General features: G+C 44.1%; 1 protein-coding gene across 4 annotated transcripts in view; it reads right to left on the bottom strand.

Moving 5' to 3' along the window:
• Positions 1 to 561: 561 nt before the first annotated feature.
• The window catches only part of STAT1 (signal transducer and activator of transcription 1), a 37,194-nt gene continuing 13,817 nt past the window's right edge, over positions 562 to 23,938 (bottom strand). For 3 of the 4 annotated variants that reach the window (XM_057744845.1, XM_057744844.1, XM_057744846.1), the window contains 16 exons: positions 22,910 to 23,068; positions 21,175 to 21,267; positions 19,608 to 19,667; positions 17,135 to 17,164; positions 16,937 to 17,030; positions 15,714 to 15,755; positions 14,350 to 14,433; positions 13,807 to 13,905; positions 12,503 to 12,638; positions 11,169 to 11,218; positions 10,385 to 10,479; positions 9,455 to 9,600; positions 7,748 to 7,933; positions 6,728 to 6,803; positions 5,740 to 5,839; positions 1,728 to 3,209 (listed from right to left, as the gene is read on the bottom strand). In XM_057744845.1, the coding sequence (XP_057600828.1) occupies positions 3,177 to 3,209; positions 5,740 to 5,839; positions 6,728 to 6,803; positions 7,748 to 7,933; positions 9,455 to 9,600; positions 10,385 to 10,479; positions 11,169 to 11,218; positions 12,503 to 12,638; positions 13,807 to 13,905; positions 14,350 to 14,433; positions 15,714 to 15,755; positions 16,937 to 17,030; positions 17,135 to 17,164; positions 19,608 to 19,667; positions 21,175 to 21,267; positions 22,910 to 23,068 (1,483 nt within the window). In that variant the 3' untranslated portion in view covers positions 1,728 to 3,176. The other variant, XM_057744847.1, reaches the window with a different exon arrangement.

Below are 23,938 nucleotides of genomic sequence, written 5' to 3'. Positions count from 1 at the left end.
AATACTTTTTAAAAGTAAACAAAGTCTCCTGACTGGTGCAGTAAAATGAAACTATGCCAAAGCATACTTAGAAGGCAAAAATATACCAAATAGTTAAATGTCAGCAATTAGAAACAATTTTTTTTAATTGTTGTCTTCTTTGTTCCTTCATCATTTCAATTTAAAAAGTCAACGCAAATGCAGTCAGGTTCATGTCAATCATCTTATGTAAAAACTGAGAGGAGGCTTTAATTTGTGTTTCATACCAAGGAAAGTACCATGTGCATATTATATTTAATTCAGTACATATACTTTAATTTTAAAATAGACTTCAAGAAAACTTTATCCCCACCAGAAAAATACAGTATTTACATAATAATATGATTGTGGTGGTGATACCAGAAAAATAAGATGCAGCTGCAGCTAGCAGTTCATGAAAGTTATCTAGAAGAACCCTGTCAAACTCACTCCCTAAACCCCTTTTTTGTATGTCAGTGCTAATAAAGGGACAAGGTAAGTAACACAACACACTCACAAAACATCACTCAGTCCAAAAAGGGTCTAGAAAAAGCACAAGAGAGATAGTGGGACCATTTGCAATGTATTTGTGAGAGAAACACATTTATAGTGAAAAATATGCAATTCTCAATGCAGTTACACAGGATGAATTTTCAAATTATTTGATTCTCAATCTCTGGTTAATGACTTGCCAGTTACTATTTTTTCTTCTCAATTTGAAAATTTTATGACTAAGACTAAATACCAGCTAATAACAATAAATACAAGGGAACCCACTTAAGAAACATGCATTAAATTTGTCTACATCTAAGATTAATTTCAACTTTTTGAAAACTAACAGGATTTGCCTTAAGAGAGCTGTTAATAGTTTGGCTCCCTTGATAGAACTGTGAAGACAATTTCATTTACTAGTGACCACGAAGAAGGCAGAACATACTCAGCTTTGGGTACTGAAGTTTAACCGGAAAATACTACTCATGAATTTGGGAAGTTTACTTCCTTCTATTGATATTAGCCAGCATCATAAAGCCATAACAAACAGAAAAGCTAATTCTCCCAAGAGAGAGAATTTGTCTCTAGCTTTCAATGGCCAGTGTGGAATATATAATAAAATAAAGAACACAACTTTTATACTCTGCCCAGATACAGGATGGCTATTTTCGATAAAGAGGTGATGTAATTCTATACAAACCTAACCTTGCACTACTTCACAGGTAAATAACCAGAAAACGTCTAGCCATATTTAAAGCAGAGAGAATAAGAACTGTCCAGAATAGAAATATGGCAATCCTGCATCAAGCAGTTGCCTACATAACTGTGTGATCTATCCAACCACCTTTAACAATTGGGCACTGACTCTACACTTGGCATTTGTGAGATGCTGCTAAATGTCTCACGTTTCCCAAAGGACTCTCATTCTAGTCCTGGTATTTTTCTGGTGTATCTGGATATTTTTCATTTGTAAAACCCACTCTGTGGAGAGGGCCTTTCAATTTTACCTTCAATAAGATGCATGAAGCCCTTCAGAGTAACAGATGTTTCTGAATTAGGGGAAAATCCACTTGCTATCAACAGGCTGCAGCAAATTTGTTGGCCTTTTTTTCGTTTCCCTAGAAACACAGGATGTGAAGGAACAGAGTAGCAGGAGGGAGTCACAGGTGGGAAGGAAAAATGTCGCCAGAGAAGATGAGAAAAATTCATGCTCTATACTGCATTCATCTGTAAAAAGATAAAATGTGGTTATACTTATTACACTGCTCTTGTAAAATGCAGACTCATATGGTTAACATTACTTGTGTGTTCTACAATGGAGTCGTATAGAAAGACACATCCCACAGCAAAAAACCACTATGGAATTAGAGGGCCTTCAGCATGTGCAATCCTTTTTCCTGGACTAATCGAGACCTTTTATATCACCTAAGCTGACGGATTATTACTCTGCAGCCTGCTGGCTTCATTCTGTCAATTCATCCAGGCTGCATAAAGCTTTTTGCCGTTATGCAAGTTTGGGGACAGAGCAACGTGGCAAAGCTGCTCATACAAAACAAGAGTGAGGCAATGCTGAGCTGTATGCCAGAGGGAGAGAGGAATCTGGGGAAAAGGACGAATCTTCCTTAAAAGGCCACTCAGTAGGAATAACAAATGAATGAGCTTCAGGTACAGGCTAGAGAAGTAGAATTGTTAGGAACCTGTCCACCTCCCCGAGCAGGGCCCCTCGTAGGCAGTGAAATGCTTACCCAAAGGACACCAGCCTGCCACTGACCTCCCCTCTCACTTCCATGCTGGGCTCTCCCCTTAGACCAGGTGCTCTCCACCCGGGGTGGGTCTTTCCTCCAGCAACATCTGGAGACATTTCTGATTGTCATGACTGGGTGTGGGGGGGTGTGCTACTGGCATCTAGTGAGCAGAGGCCGGGAATGCAGCTATCCATTCTGCAACGCACAGCACAGCCCCGTAACAGAGAATCACTCAGACCCCAAACACCAACAGCAGCGCAGCTCTAGACGACAAGCCCCTTGAGTGCTTTTTTTTTTTTTTTTTTTAAATCTCAAGTACTCAGTAGTGGGTGGTACATCGTGGTCTCCTAGGAAAATATTTTGGATTGAAAAGCACAATGAAGGTTTTGCCCCTATGTTTTGGTCTGGCTGAGAGTAAAAACACGTAAGGATGGTGGTCTTTGAAGAGACAGAGAAAGCAAGTCTGGATTCAAATCCTGTCACTGTCTCCTACTAGCTGTGTGACCAAACCATGGTCAGCCTCTAAGTCCCAAGGTCCTCATCTATTCAAAGGAGACTAATCGCCTCTCACAGATAGATCTGTTGAAAGGGTTCAGTTATACAGCATATGTAGAATGCTTAGTATAGCAGGTAGAAAACAGCAGACAATTCATACATGTGACTTAATATTTATTATTAAATTACTATTAGCTTTGCCCCGAGGCCTCTAGGAGAGGAGGCTGGTTCTCATGCAGTCCCAGAGGAAGAAAGTTTATTGTACAGGAAAGCCAGACTGAACAAACACTGAAGGCAGGCCACAGAAAACACTGGCGCTCTGTCTCTCAGGGGCCTGCGGTCCTCCTGCTCCTGAGCCGGCACCAGGCGTCAGCCCCAGCGCCCCCTGGTCCAGAGCTGCAACCTCCAGACGTGGCCGAAACCAGCCAGCTCCGTGAAAGGTCTATTTCAGAGCACACGCCCTAACTCCAAGAGTGGATGCTGAAAGGAAATCACGGCCAAGGTTGAGGACAAGCTGGGACAGACAAGGTGGAGTCCACCCAATTTAGAGACTAATCCAACTTTTATTTTGTCTAGCCTGCTGTGCCCACATTATACCCTGTTTTAGCTCTTGAATCCATGGGTTTAATCTGGAGGGGGGTGTGTGTGTGTGTGTAAAAATAGATTTATTTTATTCTACAAATGAAATGAATGAAATCATCTGGAATGAAATGGAGGACGGCCGGGCAGGGGATCCAGAGCCACGAAACCATTTCCTGGCATTTCTTTAGAATCAAATTGCTCTCACAGTATCATTCCAAGAGCACAGAGAAAGCAGTCATACTGCATGACAGATGGCAGGGACTAATCCATCTTATTTTCTCAAGGTCACAGGGAATAACGATGTGACCGAGCTGGAGCTCTGATTTCCAAATCCCAAACACAGGCCTCTCACCCAACACATGCTCAGTGTCAACTGCAAACAGCTTCTCTGGGGTGCAAGTTTTGAACGAAACAGAGATCAGCTTTCTGTGGGGTCACTCCAGGGGAGGAGACAAGAACATGCAGTCTAGCGACACCCCAGGTGGATTCAAATATTCGTTCCCTCATTTACTAACTACTTCATCTTAGTCAAGTTTTGTAGTTTTGGAGCACCTCTTTTTCTATGTCTGTAAAATGGGAAAAACAATAATACTTAACTCAGAAGGTTGTTGTCAGGACTAAGCTGCTACCTGTGGAGTGCCCGGTACACAGTAAGCACTTAACAAGTGTCACCTATTAATGGTGGTGATGACCATGACGACGAGACTTGCTCAGCAACAGCAAAGGAAGAGGAAAAGAAGACCACGCGTTGTTTGGTTGCATGCATTGACCTCACATTTTCTGAATAGGGCTCTACAGTTGTTCCATTTTTGTGTCAGGCTCACAAAGCACTTCAGAGCCAAGTGCGGAGCGACATTCCAACAGAGGATGCAACCTTACACGTGTAAAAGTTCATTTTTTTCACTGACCAATAGGGACAGAACTATTTTGCTATTACAATACCTAAGCATTTTTCTAAGCGATTTTTTACAGCCTCAACAATCAGGAGGGTGTAAGAAAGTACAGTCTCTAAAAACTTTAGCCTGTACTTTCTGCAGGTGAGGGGAAAAGGAAAAGGTTACATACCAGAAATCTGAGTCTAAACAGATATTACTGATACCGCACAAATGCATTCCCTGAACGCATTTGGGGATGTGTAACCCTGAGCGTCGGAAGATGGCGCCCTCTCCCCCCTCATTCTTCCCCCCTCCACCTCCACCCCCTCCATCGCTGGGCACAGTGTAGGCCAGGCAGCAGGCACACAGTGAGGAAGAAAGGCCAGTAATAACTCAGAGAGGTTTTTTTAAAAAAACGTTAAGCAAATTAAAAAAAAAAAATGAACTGGAATAGCTTCATGTGGAAAAGAGCTTAAATTAAACAGCATCAGCAAAAACCCAGCCAATCAAAACAAATGAATAAATAAAATCTTTAAGAGGAAGGCTTTCAGGTTGACAGACAAACATTACTATTTGACAAACTGAAAAACATTCTCCCAAAGAAAGATGCACTCTTTTGTGGACAGCCCCATTCCCATTCCTATCATGACATTCTGTTTCACTCCTTGAGCTTTTTACTCTCAGCATAAAAGCCCTTCACAGCTCCAGGTGCTGGCGGTACAAGTTGGTTCTCAAACATAAAGTAGGTGAAAGTGTTTCTCTGCAGCTAGCCAAATGTAATGACTGACTCTCTGTAAGGACTGTACTGTAACTACCAAGCATCAGTCTCCTCCCTTCCTAAAAACAATACCTCTACGCCCAGACACAGGGCTGAAACAACAGGCCGTAAGGAAAACATTTTCTTATCAGGGAAATCTTAGTTCCTTAACATATGAGATTTCTACATGGACAACTTTAAAGAGCAGAGGGGGAGCTTTTAGATATTTGAAATGTCATTATTGTTTGGAAGGTGCTGAATGCCAGGAGTAAAAATCACAGTGAAGATGTAGCTTGTTTAAACACCACAGGCTGGGACTTCCCTGGTGGCACAGTGGTTACAAATCCACCTGCCAACGCAGGAGACACGGGTTCGATCCCTGGTCTGGGAAGATCTCACGTGTCATGCAGCAACTAAGCCCGTGAGCCACAACTTCTGAGCCTGTGCTCTAGAGCCCATGAGCCAACAACTACTGAGCCCACACACTGCAACTAGTGAAGCTTGTGCACCTAGAGCCCGTGCTCTGCAATAAAAGAAGCCATCGCAATGAGAAGCCCCTGCTCACCACAACTAGAGGAAGACCCCACACAGCCAATAAATGAATAAAAACTTTAAAAAAAAAAAAGCCACAAAAAACACAGCAGGCTCCAACTTGTCACAGCTTATCTAAAACTCAGCCTTCTGGGCTCTGCCAGAGGCTCCTTCCGAGAGCTCACAGACAGGCCCAGGGTTGCGCCCTCCCTGCCTGGGAGAGCAAACACTCAGCGTGCTGAAAATGTCCCTGCCTGGTACTCACCATGTCGAATTCTACAGAGCCCACTATCCGAGACACCTCATCGAACTCTTCAGGAGACATGGGAAGCAGGTTGTCGGTGGTCTGAAGTCGAGAAGGGTGACTAAAATGGGGAGAAAGAAACAGGAAATGTTAACATCTAGATTATGAAAGCCGTGGTGCACAGCCATTTCATCTTTGGCCTATGACTGAACCATTGCTTCAGATTTTTATTTCAGGGAAGTGTATACACTTGCACATGTGAAAAAGCACCGATCTCAAGAGGTTCATGTCCCCAGCCCAGCCCCTTGAGAAACACACAGGACTCTAGAGATGGAGCCAGAAATAGCCAGTCTGGATGCTGCACTGCTTCTGCCTGGGGAAACCTGGGTGCGCGTGTGTGCAGTGTGTCACCTACCCTGGCCCGAGAAGCGCCAGAGAAACGTCTGGGGAGTCCCTCATCCCTACCTTGAGGTTTGTATGCAGATAAAGCTGCTCCAGAGGGTTTTTACATGAAGGCTACATCCATTCACCCCAAGACAGTGCTGCAGGCCAAATAACTGACAATGACTTTTCCAAAATTTTTTCTACCTTTTACAAAATGAAACAACAAAATAAAAGCAAGCGGAAGAAAATATATCTCAATCATTACTTTGGCCTTTTCTAGATTGAAAAGAATTGCTTTCCCACTCTGATCAATTTTTGTTCATTTTATTTACACGTTTTCAAAATAGCAGTTTGGGGAGAACTTGGATACCTTAAATACAACTTTGATTGTTTGCATTTTGTGGTTTGTCGCTTTTTGTTTTTGTTTTGTTTTTTTATAAAGGCAGTGAAACGCTGATAGGCAGTGACACCAGGGTCTCTAGTTAGGATCTTTCCAAGTCCATCTGTGATGGTGGCAGCAGCAATTACCATGGAAAAGCAAAGAACAAGCATCTTCAACAGGCCCCAGCCAGGAGCGGGGCTTGTTTGAGGATTTTAAACAAGTCACTCTTCTGTGTTCACTTACACTTCAGACACAGAAATCAATTCAGTCTTGATGTATCCTGTTCCTTTAGGGCCATCGAGTTCCATGGGCTCTGGGGCTAGAAACAAACACATCGTGTACACTTTCCGTTAGCAGAAATTCCACAAGAACAATCAACTCTTTCTTTGATCAAGACTGGACTGTTTTGCTTGGCAGTCAGGTTAGACTCCCTGCCTGGGTCACCTGAAATTGTAGTGCGAATGCAGAAGCAACCAGAAGGACAGGGGAGGCGCACTCAGCACAGAAATCAAGCTGAGAGGGGTCTCTTCCAAGGCTTGAAATCCTACAGAAGTTTTATCTGGTTCATGGGCCTGGCCTGGTTGGTGTAACACCCATCTGTCAAGGTGAGCTGGGCACATCTCCCCAAAGTAATTGTGCTAATACTGAGATTACTGATCTGAAAAATTATTAACTTTTTTGGAGTGTTCCAAACGAGATCAGTCTAACGTCCAATTTCTCAAGTGCGCTTCAGTGAAGACTGAACCGTGCGGAGCTTAGACCTGCTCTCAGCCATGTGACCTAATAACTTCCTGGGTCACCGTGAAGGGACCACTTCACTTCACCTGGGTGGCCATGTCCTTAATTTCAGGAGCAGGCTGAAACAAATCAGGTGACCATCACGGGTCCTACCTTTTACCCCTTCCATGTAGAAAAAGTAAAAAAGTAACCAATACACAAGACCAGAAATGGACTTTTCCAACCGCCCCTAAAATCAAAAGTCATCTTACTGTCTGTATCAAGGCCAAACAATGTATAATGTTTCAACTGCACTGTGTTTTGAAAGCCTGCTTTTACCAATTCAAAAGAAGGGCTGGGCTAGTGACACAGCATGGGGAGAGCCTGCGCTGCCACCTTGCACTTATAGGAAGGCAGGGGCCGTGTGTGGGGTTAAAACCTGTCTCCCACAAACCTCTGAATGAGATGAAGGGAGAATACGGCCACAGGAACGACTGGGCTGTGCAATGACTCATCAGGCAATGCTTGTGCACTCTCCCCACTTACCTTCCTTTGGCCTGGAGTAGTACTTTCCAAAGGCATGGTCTTTATCAATATTTGGATACAGAAACTTTAGGGGATTCTCTGGAATATTTTCAGCGGCCATGACTTTGTAATTGCGAATAATATCAGGGAAAGTAACAGCAGAAAGTTCTTTCTTTGTGTAGGGTTCAACCGCATGGAAATGAGGTTCTAAAAGGAAGAAAAGCCAAGTGAGTTCCAGAGAATATCCCACAAAAATAGAGGAGAGAAACAGAACACTGCCGAATTTATGGATTTGACAGAACCTGGTAAGAACTAAACACAATCTCGGAGTTACATCACAGAGCGTGCAACTGCTTTATTTCTAAATAAATTACTATCCTTTCTTCAAAGCAGGAAAAAAAAAAAAGGCCGTCATTACTCTCAGTAATACTGCATTTGTCATTATTTACTTAGATTTGTAAGTCTAGCCAAAAGAAATTTATTTATCTTTAAAATAACTAATTACTAATTGGGCCTTCTTGGCTCAAGCCATAGATTAAGTTAACTAGAAGAAAAGCTCACTTTGTTTTCCTTTCCATATTGAAAAATGAAAATAAACAATGAGAATACATGGAAAACAACTTTTTAAACAAACCCAAAAAAGACCCTATTTGCTATTTTTTCCCTCTAATCCTTAATGTAAAAAAGCAGTTTAATTCACTCCTGGTCTTAGTCCCAGACTTCATTGGAATCCTGCTTCCTAACTGCTCCAGGATTTCACTTTTGGGGCACACATTCCAGAGGCTGCTGTCAGGTGCTCTGGAGACTCTGCTCCAGAACTTCAGATCAGAGCTTTGTAGCTGGTGCTGCCCTGCTTAAACTTTCCAGTTGCCAGTGGTTTTCACCTTTGTTGGGTTTGCTAACTCCATCTCTCAGCAAGTTCAGGAAAGAACTACCGGGGGAGAAGAAGAAAAGGGCAGGCTCTACCATTTACTGTCCTCACTGGGCTCTAATCCCAGCTCTCCTGTTTTTTACAAGAAAAAAAATAAAACAAGAAAAGCATCCCATCTCTCTGCATATTCTAACTGAAAGCGTAAGTCACTGGAACAAAAATCCTCCAAACAGAACAAACTATAAGCAGCAGTGAAAAGTCATCAGCTTGTCTTTATCACTTTCTCATCGTCACTGAAACCTGTTTCTCATTCCCCAGAATGACAAGTGTCTCATAACACTTAGGCTTTCAGAATTGTCTTGCCATGGATGCACTTGGTCAAATAGAAAGCCAAGCTATAACCCAGATAAACGTGCACCTGCTGTCTGAAGGCAGGGTGGAGGGCTGTGCCCACCCCAGGACCCCCCTCTCAGAGCCTGCCCTCATCCGTGCGCATCCACATGAGATTCCCCTCCGTGGGTCTGGAAGTTTACGCCTGTGCACAATGGGTTTCCTCCCAACAACTGGCTGCCAGTCATACTGACTTGTATCTTTCATCTGCAGGTAAGAAACCGGACAAAAAAGAAAGAATGTGGCCTTGTCTTTTAAAAAGCATCATTTGCACTATACATTCCAGGCAACGAATCCCAAGTTCTCTTGGTGATGTATTAAATCCTACTGGGGAAGCTCAGCTGGGAGTAAGAACAGGAGCTGCAACTGCATGTCAAACGCTCATTATTTGTGTGAGTTTATCTGCAGCGAGGAAGAAGGGCTTGCACCCGTGTGTTGAACTGGTGTGTGCAGGCGCCTTGGCTTACCGCCTCCGTTCTGGGGCCGCTCCACCCACGTGAACGTGATGGCTCCTTCCCGGCAGCTCTCACTGAACCGCAGCAGGAACGTCCCCGGCTGCTGGTCCTTCAGCAGAGCCCGCTCCCGCTCCTTGCTGATAAAGCCCACGATACACCTGCACGTGGAAAGGGAACGACAGAGGTACTCTGAGGTTCAGTCGCAATTGTAACTTTCATGTTCACTTGCAAATCAAGATGACTACCACCTGACACAAGAACACAAGATAAAACTATATCGACTATTTTAGATGCTTTAAAATCTATTTCACTGACACTTCAGGAAGCATTTCACTCGTACATACATATGCTGAAGTCCCAGAAAAGCTCATTAACATGGTGCCAGTTGGATGCTATAGATGATCGATAAATACTTGCTGGATTAATGAGCCTTTCATTTTCACTTGGTGATTTTGAAGGCCATGAAAATGTCTGAGTTCATGCATCCTTTATAGTGAAGAGAAAGGCTCAGACAATCCATTTCCATATTCTAGACTTCTGACCAAGTTAAAGTCTTCGCTGAAATATCAACTGACCCTGGGAATAAATTAAATAGGAACAGTTTACTGAGTTAAAGAAAGGTTTTTCTTCCTTACTTGGAGGCAATACAGTAGGCGCTCAAGAAATTTTTGTAGAATGAAGGAATGCATGAATGGCACTCAGGGTTTTGAAACTTAGCTTTGAAAATGCATATACATATACTAGGAAAGTATAATTTTAATCTTATGAGGGTCCACTGTCAGGAATGCCTGAAGGGACAGCCTCTAAACATCTGTTTCTGTGAGATGCACACAAGTCATGCCAAATCATGAAGTCTGTCTGGGTCAGGCCTATCTCAGCCTTGCAGTAACGGAGTGTGTGCTCAACATGTGTTTGAAAAATACATCTATTAACGGCCCTTACCCATCATTCCAGAGAGAGAGCAGATGTTTTTTAATGAGTTCAAGGATGCTTTCAATCCAAAGCCAGAAAGGAAAATTTTTATCATTTATATTTTCCTGCAAGTATACAGATGCACACATTAGAAACGAGGAAATCCAAGACAGCAACTTACCACGCCTCCCCCTAACACCACAGGGTTTTAGTCTGCAAAGACGGCCCAGCTGCCAAAGCTGGCATGGTCCCTTACAGAGCCGTCCCTCCCCTCTTATCAGCTTTCAGACACCAAGCTCTCCGTTTCCTGAGCCGGGCTCTGCTTCCCTCTCCAAACATTAGTGACGCAGCCAGGGAGTGAACTCCAGGGTGATCGCGGAACATGAGCTGTCTCAGCACCACTAAACTCCGGTAGCGCGAGCCTGTCAGCACTGTGACCCTCGCGGCGTCTGATCATCCCCTCGACCGGTCCCGCTGCTTGAGCGAGCTCGGGCCGCTCCCCTGGCCCAGCAGGCCATCCCCGCCGGCACAGAGCACACGTTACTCATGGACAGGGCTCAAAGGCCACCAGGCCAGGGGCCAGTGTGAGCAAACAGAAGACTCACTTCGGATATGAAAGAATGTTATCACACAGGCAGGTGCTTCCTGTCAGACACACTTGGAGGCTAACCTTCAGCGCTGAAGGAAAGTAAACAACTTGCCCTAGGGGTCCGTGGGCGAGAGGAATGTGCCAAGGCAAGCACAGTGCAGCCGGCACCAGAACCCCACCAGAGAGCGGAAGGCACTCCGAGTATAGACCCCAGACAGCACGCACCTTACAGAACCTCGTCCACGGAATAAGACCATCGGGGCCAGCACTGGGACCTAAACAAATAAGAATAAGCTTTTTCAGGAAACGGAAACCGATTCTGAAGCTTTGGCTGGACTGACGGCTCTTGTATTTGCTCTCAAAGAGCCAACACTCAGCAAAGGAAGGTTGTATGTACACGGTTGATATTCTCAGATTCACTAATGCTAATCACTTTTGCTCTCTGGAGAAGCCTCGGTTTGGTCCCTCCTTGTGCAATATCATTGCCCAGTGCCTCCCTCTCCCTGCTTAGCAGGCTCAGGGAGGTGGATGCAAGTCAAAAGCCAAGGAAGAGAAATGAGAGGGGAAGGAAGCCTAGGGGTTATTAGCTACACAAACTGAAGAAGCTCGGCCATAAGGGTTGGTAAGCCTGACATCTCTCTTCACAGAGAACCACAAATAAGCCATTACAGGCAGAAAAGATATCTGTCTTAACTCTCACCAGATAAGGAAACAGAGTAGGTGACTTCTTACTTTTTATTAAATTGTGCAAGACTCCCATTGTGACGGCTGCATAGCCAAGAGAAGGCACTGCTGAGAGCCATCTGGTTAGGAAAAGCCTACTGGTGTTTGCGGTACATGCGGTTCTGCTATACAGAAAGCAAACGTGGAAAAAAGGTGACCGTAGATTTTTTTCTTTTTTGTGACCATAGATTTTTAAAGAAATAGTTCACATATTCCCATTCATTGAAGATCTGACCTTAAGACGAGTAGGTCTTAGATTTGCTTAGTGTGGGAGACTAATAAATCCATGACATTAGCAACTGAAAGGGAATTCTCTATCATGGCCTCAACCCTACCCATCAGGCAGCACTGGTCACAGGCATCCTCCTGATGTCGACAGTGTTTCCTCCCACCGAGGCCACCTGATGTAAGAGACCTTGAGTGTGCTGTGTGGTGGGTGGCCCCAGGATCTTATTCTTACCACGTTGGGGGCTTACTTTTTTTCTCCCCAAGGTTAATAAGGCTTCATCTTTCTCAAAGAATTTATTTTAGCCACAAGTAATATATTTTACATAATTCAGAACTCTTTCCCTTAGGAACCCTGCTCAGAAATGTTAATATGACGTAATGGGGAAATGACTCATTTTCATCTTTTATCAGGTCTCTATCTCCTTCTAAAGGCGAGGCATCTTTCCCACTTAGCTATAATAAACTGCAGCTGGAAAAGCCAACAGATTTTTTTTTTTAACACTCTCCTACCTTGAACAAAATAAAAAGCAAAGAGGGGAAAGGAGCAAGTCAAGATGTTTTTATGAATTTCAATTGTTAGTTACATAAAAAAGTGAATATGCTCATACCAAGAAGTTTCTCTCCCAGCATGTTCAGCTGGTCCACATTGAGACCTCTTTTGGTGACAGAAGAAAACTGCCAGCTCAGCACCTCTGAAAGCTGAGACCATCGTGCACAAGGTGGATTCAGGAAGAAGGACAGATTCTAGAGAGAAAACACCCAGAAGCTAAGGGCCACTGACAAGCCACCAGTCACAAGCTCAGCACTGAAACATGGATCTGCCAAAGTTCAGTTCTAGTCTGTGACACACTGATGCTTTCACAGCAAAAAAGAGAAATCCTTACTATTTGCAAATTCACATTTGTTAATTCACCTACTCACTAAAATTTAACTCCCAAATCAATACCTGTGGCACTTTTGCAGTCATTTGCAGACCTATCCAGGCACAGAGCCGTGAAAACTCTGAGTTGCCAAACATGTCTGTTTCCAGTAGAGGTCAAACAAAGCTACACTCTGCCTTCCTGCTTCAGCTCTCATACTATATCCAAGTGTCTTTTTTGAGGTCTATACTGCCATGGCTTCTGCGATTTTGTATTCTTTTTTGTTGGTGCATTCATTTTTTAAATGCCCCCCAAGTGTAGGGCTGAAGTGCTGTCTAGTGTTCTTAAGTGCCTTATGGAGAAAACGCACTTAAGAACCCTAGATACATTTGGGATGTGATATATACGCTTTGTTCAGGCATGAGTTATAAAGCTGTTTGCCATGAGTTCAATGTTAATGGATCAACAGGTATATGAGATAAGGGATCTTTAAAGAAAACAAGGTGGTACTGATGAGCAGATGCAAAAGCTGTGCCAGAGGTTCACGGGAACCTAACCCCATGTTTCCACTAGGCGCCACACCTCAGTATCCGCTAGGCACCACGCCTCAGTATCCGCTAGGTGCCACGCCTCAGTATCCGCTAACTTGGCATTCACAGTGACTTGAAAGAACTTTTAAGTACAAGAAACAGAATCGACTATAATTAATCAACCATATTAGAGCATCCAAACTCTTAGAACGGAACATGCTTATTTAGCAGATATATACATTTTTTTAAAAAGCAGAAAAACAAAGGACCTCTTCTACAATAGAAGTTGTATGAAATCCTGTTGCCTGAGCTTATTCCCAAGGAAGGAAAAGCATAAGTCTCATTTCTAATACATACACATGCTTTGCTTTTCCAGAATTACTCTGATCCTTAGCAATGCCATTTGAGTTGTGCCACTTTTCCTTCAACATCTGGCCCTTAGGGGCTCTTTCAGCTACGCAGAAGCTAGAGCATGGGGTCTCTGGTTAACCCCTGGTACGAAAGTAGAGGTGTGTTCCATACCCTGGGTTCTGCCACCAGCATGTTGTACCACAGGATGGAGGCCCAACCGCTTGGGAGCTGGCTGACGTTGGAGATCACCACGACGGGCAGAGAGGTCGTCTAGAAGATGACAAAGACCTTGAAATCGTCTGAATCACAGAAATATCACCTTCAGACCACTATGCAGCCTCACAGCTAAGTGAGGGATTCCGTGTACATTTGCATATATTTTATACTTGAAAATTAAGAATGGAAAGGTACATTCTTTGGTTTGCAGTTGAATTTATCTTTGATATATCTTTTCAGTTAAGAAATAAGTTTCAATACTTCGTATAAAAATTAACATAGGACAGCTCAACTGGAACATTTAGCTTATAGTACTTGAAAGTTCATTCAGTTCTCTAGCTGCCTGAACGATTAAAGTAACATCAAGATAGTATCGGCTGAAAAAATCTTTTTTAGCAATTAGGTAAATGTCTAAAATAAAAATTGAGAAACAAAAATACATGTAACAGTTTAAAGTAAAAATAAAGTTTTTCACATCTGAAACATGTTAAGTCTTACCTCAAGGTCAATGACCAAACCAGGCTGGCACAACTGGGTTTCAAAACTAAGAGAGTGAAGCTCTTCAGTAACGATGAGAGGACCCTTAAGAGAAAAGGGAAACAAAAGGAACACAGAGATTCACTCATTGATCCTGCAACTTGCAAAAGCCTGTTAAGCATTTTTTTGCAACAGGCTGCAGAAAGCCTTGAACCTAACCAGCTACAATTCAGAACATTCCAGTTACTGAAAATCTACCCCAGATTTCATTATCCCAAGTATCTCAGTGTTCTCAAAAAGATCGGATTTCTCATATTATAGCGAGGGATATAGATTAAGGGGAAAAATGTTGACAGGGAAATAGCAACTTCTAATGGGGTTTATTCACCACCTAAGGCTTCCTGGCCCTCTGCCCACCACGGCCCCACCTGGTGTAGGCTGCACACCTCAGGCTGACGGGGGTGGAAAGTGTACACGTGTTCCCGGTGTGATTACCTACCAGGAGGGCGGATTTGCATAAGCCTGGCTGGTCATAAAGTGCCTTGGTCTGGGTAAAAAGGTTATAGTGTTCAAAGTACCTTCATACATATTATCTTGTGCGAGCATCACAACAACTTAGAACCAGAGAGATGTGGCTGCCATCCCTGCTCACAGGAGAGGAAACTAAATCCCTGGGAGCTCGCAAAGATAGTAAAGATCCAAACCAGAGCTGGGCAGGCCCAGGCGGGTGCCTGTCCCACTGTTCCACACGACCTCTGCTGGCTGTCGTGGGGAAAGACAGCGTGCCACGCAGGCACAGAGCACGAAAACAGATCCAAACCAAAGCAACTCCGGGCAGTCTGTTCCCTGCCCATCGTTCATATCTGAACGCATCACAAACAGAGCTCCTCGTGGATCCAGCTGTGAAAAGGAAACTGACAGAAGGATGACAGCACTGGACAGGGGACGCAACGGCAGGAAAACCCTCTCAGCACACACTGGTTTTCGGCAGGGCAGTCATGAAACTGGCCTCTAGTTCCAGCTCTGACAGTAAGTCCCTGTGCACCCTTAGCTAAATCCGGTAAACTTCCTGTGGTCCAATTTCTTCACCTGTGAAATGTTATGTGGTAGCCCACCGTACCTACTCTGCTGGGCTGTCTGTAAGAGTGCAGTAAATTCATGTGCAAAATCACTTGACAACCATCAAGTACAAGCACAGAGGGGTTTTACCGTTGTCACAGATACACCACATCCCAAAGTGCGTCCGCTGCCCTTCCCTGCTGGGTCTTCCTGCTGCTCACCCCTCTGTGAGGTGGCCCAAGCCACTAGGGCCACCACAGCCACAAAGCCAACCTCACTGGACAGACCTGCTAGTGAGAGACCAGTCACAACAGAGAAAGACTCACCTCGTTGGTTCTGGCACCGGCATTCTTCTGTTCTTTCAATTGCTACAAAAAACGAAAACAAAACCTTAGTAAACAGCACAGTAATTGTCAAAGTTGCTATTTTCATCTACAAATCAAACCAAAGTGAGGACTTAGAAAGAAGGAAGGAGGTGGAATTATTTTCAGGATGCAGAACAGGAGGCGAAGTGATGCTTGTGTGGGTTCACGCCGGGGAGTGCCTTCCCCAGCACCCTGCCACCCTGCCAACGTCACAGGCCTCAGAGGCTACGGGGTGGCATCCCGCTCCTGCCCCCGCAGGCTTGTCCTGCACCATCCACTGGCTGTTTCATGCTCCCCAGGCTCAGGGCACAGCGCCTGCCTGCCACTTCCCTTGGCAGAGTCTCCCAGGCCTGTGACTCAGGCCTCTAAGACTGCCCTCAAAAGGACTTCAATCAAGCAGGTTTCAAGGAACCAACCTGGAGGCCCCAGAGCAGCTCTGGACACCCACAGACTCCTGGGTTGGACCTGAGGCGCTCACACAAGGTCTAGCTTCCCAACTACGGGTCTGCGGGCTCACGAGATGGTTGCCCATGAAAAAAGGGTGCCTTGAACCTCCCTGCAGGCTCTGCCCCAGGAAGTGCGCACGGCTCAGCACCAACGCATCTGCAGAACCCGCAGCCCTGGATTTTCAGGGAGAGAGGAGAGAAGGCACCACCCACTTAAACCCCTCTGCTGATTTCCACTGCCTGGCGCCCAGGGCCTACTCCTCTAGAGACAAAGAGCTTGAGAGAGTGGTTGCGGGCAAGACTGCAGGAAGGAGCTGGTGAAGAAGGGGCTGAGGAGAGGCTCCTGGGGTCTGCCACACTTGGAGGGGGGAGAAGGAACGGTCAGGATGTGGGCAATAATAACCCTTGGGAAAATTCCAGAAGTCTAGAGTGAGTGATCACCGAGGTCCTGGAGGCACCATGTGCAGATAACTTACGTGCACACTGGTTTATGGAGTATTTTACTGAGATCACTACCCCCCAAAGAAGGTATCTCTGAGAGAAAGGTTGGCAGAAAACAGAGTGAACGGGAGGAGGAACCAAGATTCCCTAAGTGCTGCTGAAGTCGCCAGCCATGAACTCTAGGAGTCTTCTCCCGGGGGTGCCCCTCCGTCACACAGGGCGCAAAGTGCCGCTTGATCACAAAGCAAGTTCTAACAAACCAGACGCAACAGAAAAGGGGGAAACGGGTCTCCCTACCAGGTGTCGGAATTCTGCTGCCAGACTGCCGTTGGTGGACTCCTCCATGTTCATCACCTTCGTGTGAGTGCCCAAAATGTTGAACTTTCTAAACCTAGGCAATACACGGTAGAAATAGTTAAAAGGCTTGGAACTGTTAAACCAACACATAAACAAACAGAGCAGATAGTAAGATATAGTGCAAAGTACTCCACATACCCTTTTACTGTATTTCTCTCGTTCACATCTCTGCAAAACAAAAACCAAAAAACAAATATATAGAGAGAATCATATATGTGTATTTAAAATTTGAAATGTTTTAACAGAAAAATAAAAATATAAGTAAAAGATCAATAATGAATAAATCTCTACCTGTAGGTTTCCAGCCCTTTCGTCTACTCACTCAGTGAACCCACACAATGAACCCACACAAGCACTGCCAAGTTTTGCTGAGTGACCTTGGGCAAATAAACTGTCTGGGCCTCGCCTTTCTCATCTGTACTTCGTGCCAACAGCACCAACCGTACAGGATGTTTATCAGTTATCACTATTTTTATTGAGCAGTTACTCCCTCTGTGGGAAGCACCGAGCAAAGTACTGGGGACCGAACAGAGAGCACTGCCCTGTGGTTACAGAACTCAGAGGATCTGCCAAAGTGACAGCTCGATCCTTATTTTTATTCTCTGTTATTTTTAATGCTTTCACAGAAGTACCTGAATAGTCAATTATTTGGAGAAACGTGTCAAGTTTAAGTTCTAAATCTGAGGTTAAAATCTTGAGAGACATGCGTAAGTTCAGCAATAGTGTTGTCATGTCCTCTACAAATAATGTATCTGTTAGGCGCAGGTGAAGATGAGAGATTGTCAGTGCACTCCAGTTAAACGAGTTAGCTCCCTTTCCTGTCTCAGCTAGAAGTTCAATGCTTTTGCGAACGACAATCACCATCAGCTATGAGAGTGATGGATTTTCCCATCTGGGAAAAAACAAAAAGAGAATTTACACTTCATAACCATGGAACATCTCTCACGACCAAGAAGCCGGCCTTGGTATATGACAATTAGCTAACTCGACACTTCATCTGGACTTTATTACGTGCCCCCAGCATCCTTTTCCTGCCCCAGAACTCCAGCCAGGACCCCACATGACATCTGTCATCATATAACCCTAGCCTCCTCTGATCTGCAACAGTTTCTCACACGTTGCTTATCTTTGAAGTTTTTGACAGTTTTGAGGATCACTGCTCAGGTGTTTTATGGAATGTCCTTCAACTTGAGTTTCTCCAATGTGGCATCCCATTTTTTTAAATTGTGGTAAAAAATATATAACAGAAAAATTATGATGTTAACTATTTTAAGTGTGTAGTTCAGTAGCATTAAATATATCCACATTATTGTGCAAAAAAAAAAAAGAATTCACAATAAAAGGAATCATGTGATACAAAGCTACCTTGTCAAAGCTAAGAAGAAAACTCAGATCTGGAACAGACACAAAAGAGCAAGAACAAACTGAAAGAGAGACTGAGTTAAGCAGAGTGTGGTAAACTGCAGTGGCCATGAAACCTCTGTAGCTCTTGCTTTCGAGAGACAGAATGTATTTCCCTGTCCCTTGAATCTCAGGGGACTTTGACTTGCTTTTCCCAACACAATGGATGGCAGTGGTACTGTACAAGTTCCAAGTCTAGCCTAGTAGGCCCAGCATGCTGCTGCCATGACCCACTTAGAACACCACTGCCGTGTGAGAAAGCCCAGGCTGGCCTCTTTGAAAAGGGCCCAGTTATCCCAGCTGAGCCAGACATATATGAGGCCATGCTAGACTACCCAGCAACAACCAAGCCAGCCCAGACCAGAAGAACCACCCACAGCCCACAGAATAAGAGAAATAATAAGGTTTTGAGTTTAAGCCACTAAGTTTTGGGGTTGTTACGCAGCAAAAGCTAACTGATACACAGAGAAACCAAAGATGATGGGAGGAAAGCAAAAGTACAGACTATGCTACAAAGAAGGCTATGGTTACAGGAATGGAAAGAGTCAAAAAGCCAGAAGAAAATGACTTGGATTGTCATAAATGGTTCTGTAACTTGGTAAACCAGTAATGTTGCACACATGAACAAAAGCATTAAATATCTCAAGGGGGGATGGGAGGGGCTAAGCCATCTTGTTCCTTAACGTAAACGCCTCGGTTACTGATAATTCAGGTCCAGGGACTAAGGACAAAACAGGATGGGCCTGCTACGTTTACACCCCATGAGAGATCCTGCCCACTCCTGGGTTCTTACTGCCGAGAAGAGACAAGTGCGAAGCCAACAGGCTCCACACAGGCCCCCCAAAATGCTGTCAGCTTCACTCCAGAAACAAGCCCATGCTGGCTGCAGAATCATGGTGGCGCCGAGTTTGATCAAGGGCCCTTCCTCCGGGGCTGGCCTAGGAGGAGGGGCGGTAGCTATTTGTAGACTTGATCGTCACAAGCTTACACGCATAAAACGCATTCATTCTTTTTATCATTTATAGTCTACAAAGGCACAAGGGCATTGACACCAGCTCTAAGGGATGCTCCCAACGTCCACAACAGGAGCTATCGATTTAAATGTGCTGGGATCACTTACAAACGGTGCTGGTGCATCAGTCCATATTTGGTTAATAAAACCAGCATTTCAGTAGTACATGTATCTTAGATAATATTAAAAATATCTTACTTATCAAATAAGACTTTGACTTTCAAGTTATAATTCAGCTCTTGCAATTTCACCAACAGTCTGAAAAGAAAAATAAAAGTCACAATTACTTTAAAAATTATCTATTACAATTTATTTATTACGCCAATTCCCTATTGATGAACATCTCAATAACCCCCACCTCATCCAGTCTTTGGTTATTACAAACAATAGAACTGACATCCTTGTGTGTCTACTTGGATTTTTTTTTCAAGTGTATTTGTAGGATAAATTCCTAGCTGTAAAACTGCTGGGACAAAACTGTAACATTAAATTCTGACAGAGACCAGCACTGATTTTATATTCCCACCAAACATTAGTGAGGGTACCTGCTTCCCTATATCGCCTCACCAATGCTGGGTTTTATCAAAATTTCTATTTTGGGCTAATTCGACAGGTAAAAATAGCAAACATTACCCTTTGCTAAAACTTGTATCTAATGTTTATCCTGTTGGGAGAAAATAAAAACTATCACCCATAATCAGGAAAGTGAGGGTCACATCTATAATCACTCCAGGGCAGTGTGGAAAGATGGAAGGAACCCTGGGCTGAGATGCAGGTGAGCCTCTGCTCTGATGCACTAGAGACCTGCAGAAGGAGCCCCTTACTAGTTGGTTCCTTTTAGAGAAGCAGGTGATGGGATTATATTTCTCCCTCTACCAGCTGTGAGTTCTAGGACCTCAAGGGTGCTAGAGTGCGGTGCTGTTACACTGGCAGCCAAGAGGTAGCACCTGTGGACCTACCTCCGCAGCACCCGGGAGAAGGGCCAACTCTGAAAGCAAGTCTAGATCTTCTGAGTCCCACTGCTCCTCAGTGGAGGAAGAGCTAAATGAATGCAGCCGTGCTACAGGAAAAGCAAAGCTGTACGTCCTCACATGGAAACATTTCTATGATTTATTATGAAGAGGAAAAGTGGGCTGCCTAAAAAAAGCAGAACCCTAGTTTCTAAAACTGAAATATTGTGTGTCGTATATATTTGTGTGTGTCTACGCATGAAAAAACCTATGTATAAGGATAATGTGTTTATATATTTAAATGGACATAGACAAAATTCTGGGAAGACTGACACCAGGCTGCTCACCGTGGTGGTCTACAGAGATTTAGATCACACACAACTTTGACAATCTGATGAAAACTATGAACACGCCAGGAAAATGCACCCGTCGTAAGTCCACACTCACACACACTGCACACATTTCAGGGGGCGTGCAAAGCTCAGGTTATAAGCTTATGCCCGAAGGGGGACGAGGCTGCTGGGAACTTTTACTCTCTACTATACGCAGCTCTGCAATTCTGAATTCCTATTTACAGTAAACATTCATTACATCTATAACTGGGAAAAAATCAGGGGTGTGTACGTGTATACACACATATCTCTGTTATATTTCCAGTCTGAGTAGAAAAGACAGACAGATATTCTAAATAAGAATTCATATTAAAATGCCTACTGCAAAATTACTTCCTCAACAGCACCACATAAAGAGTTACGAAAGGAAGCTAGGGTGCAAACTTTGTGACAGGAGGTGTTGGGGGTTACGTCTCTTATTACCTCAACTTCACAGTGAACTGTACTCCAGTCTTCAAGACCAATGGCCTCTGCGGATGAGTTGGCATGCAGGGCTGTCTTTCCACCACAAATGAGCTGTTAATTCCCAGCAAAAGGTAAATTAGCATTTCCATTAAGGGTGAGGCACTAAAAAGTAACTTTCCCTAAAGAGGAGAGGGGGTTAGAGGGCACAAGCTAAAAAATAGTTTGAAAGAGTCTAACAAGCCGCATGAATGAAGTGAGGTTTTCTAGTCAGTAAAGAAATCCCCAAATCTATTGTGCTCAACAAAATCAGAGCAATTGCAGTGACCTGTGATACTCTTCAACAATTAAAATTCTGAATGGGATTCTGTTCATTTACAAATTTAAGAATCAAAACTGCTAATTAGACTTAGTGTGGTGATCATTTCACAATATATACGAATACCAAATCGTTATGTTGTACATCTAAAACTAATATAATGTTATGTCAATCATATCTCAATTTAAAAATAAAAATAAAAACAACAAAAATAAATTTTACTACAGTTGAAAATGAACCATGTACCATATTGCTTACCACCGGGATTTGAAACTGACATTTTAGCATCCTTTGGAAAATTGATCTTCTAGTAAAATTGTTTAATAATATTTATTATCTAATAAACATTTCCAAACATTAATTTTAATTTAAAAAAAGAATAAAATTTGCATTCAAAAACCCAAGTATATGTCCTTGATTATTTCCAAATCCAACATCTAGGCATTCCTGTTTGGACATTGGCCACAGAGAACCACAGACATTTTTATTACGTTAGCATTTAAAAAACTGCAATATGAACTGTACTCTTCTACTTAGTGCCATTTGTTTACCTACTAAGCATATCTGGAACACCTACCCACGGCCAACGTACTACGTAAGGCCCTGGTATGACAAAGGCATGTCTCTGTCTACTAGGACCTTACAATTTACGATAAAGATAACAGAAATACAAGACAATGATATAATAAAACCCAGAACAGGAGAAGAATAAAGAATGAACTGTGCAGACCTAGAAGGGAGACAGCACCTGCCCAGGAACTCTGGGAAGATATCATGATGAGATATAAGCTGAAATGTTCAGGATGCAGTTTTGAAATGAGGTACAAGAGAAGAAAGCTCTGAGGCAGACAAAATACTGGCAGGAGAGGAATGGAAAAGCAAATGTCCAGGATGGGCATGAGGTCAAGTCTGCCTGGAAATGGGGCGCGTATAGAAGTTAATTTTGGAGTGGCTGTGATGGCCAGGCTGTGGAAGTGGGGCTTGGGTGACCAGATGAGGGGTCCCCTGAGATTATCAGGTGATGAAAAACCAGAATGAACTCTGCTCTGGGAGAGCAAAGGGTCACGGGGACAGGGAGGAAGGGGCTGGGGAGGAAGCATGTGGGAAGCTACCATGTAAGAGTTCAGTAGAGAGGATATGAGAGCTTGAAGTGTGATGAGACCACGGAATGGGAAAGAGAGGGCAAACATGAAGTCAGACTGGACAGGTCTCGCCACAGACCGGCCACAGGGGAAGGAGACTGGTTACCAGTCTAGGTGGTCACAAGAATGACAGACCGTAGGCATAAACAAGGAACTCAGCAAGACCTGGTTCAGGGAAGCCATAAAAAAATCTTACATAACCTATTAAACCCTTCTAAATTATCTGAATTACCATACAAATTTTCCTCTGGGTAAAATAACTGCAAAAGGTACAAAAACATCTCCCTCAAGTTACCTTTGAATGAGCTGCTGGAAGAGGCTGAAGGTGCGGTCCCATAACGCTTGTTTGTTTTTTGTGATAGGGTCATGTTCATAGGTGTATTTCTGTTCCAACTCCTCAAGCTTTTTAAGCTGCTGACGAACCTGCTGAAGACTCTCCGCCACTATGGTGAACCTGGGAAGGTACAAGCCACAGGGGTCTCCATCAGAAACCGTCCCAAAGCAGCCTGGATTAAAGAGACTCACGGAAACCAACAAGCACTTTTTACCGACACCACACAATGGTATCTGCCCAGCTCTGCACGGAGAAACAGAGAATAAACCCTATTTGTAAGAAAAAACTAACATGCACTGAACGATTATAGCCCAGATGAAAAAACCCCTGTATTCCACTGAGATGGACCTAAGGAGAGATGGGTAGGGGTGGAGGCTTCTAAGGGATCTGTGACTTCAACGTAGCTGTGAGATAATTGAGACTTCAAGAGACAGGGCAGGGCTTCCTAGGTGGTGCAGTGGTTGAGAATCCGTCCGCCAATGCAGGGGACACGGGTTCAATCCCTGCTCCAGGAAGATCCCACATGCCGCGGAGCAACTAAGCCTGTGTGCCACAACTATTGAGCCTGCGCTTTAGAGCCCATGTGCTGCAACTACTGAAGCCCGCACGCCTAGAGCCCCGCTCCGCAGCAAGAGAGGCCACAGCAATGAGGAGCCCGCGCACCACAGCGAAGAGTAGCCCCCACTCACTGCAACTAAAAAGAAAGCCCGGGCACTGCAAAAAAGACCCAACACAGCCAATAAAATAAATTAATTAATTAATTAAAAAAAAAAAGAGAGACAGGGCAAAGAGGGGAGAGAGGCCAGGGACACCACAAGGCAGACGCTGTGGGAGGTGATGTGGAGGGCAGGGAGTGGTCCCTACAGATTTTTCTATCAGGGCAGTGACACTGCAGAGAGGAGCAAGAGGGCAACCTGGAGGCCGAGGAAGCAAGGCTGAGAGGGGATGCAGGCCAGGTTAGGAGGAGACAAGGGAACAAAGGTTACTGTG

Source organism: Hippopotamus amphibius, chromosome 8 (assembly GCF_030028045.1).
Source record: "Hippopotamus amphibius kiboko isolate mHipAmp2 chromosome 8, mHipAmp2.hap2, whole genome shotgun sequence".
Lineage (NCBI taxonomy): Eukaryota > Metazoa > Chordata > Mammalia > Artiodactyla > Hippopotamidae > Hippopotamus > Hippopotamus amphibius.
The sequence above is the reverse complement of the archived record's forward strand: the minus strand, read 5'-3'. Positions and strand labels throughout refer to the sequence as shown.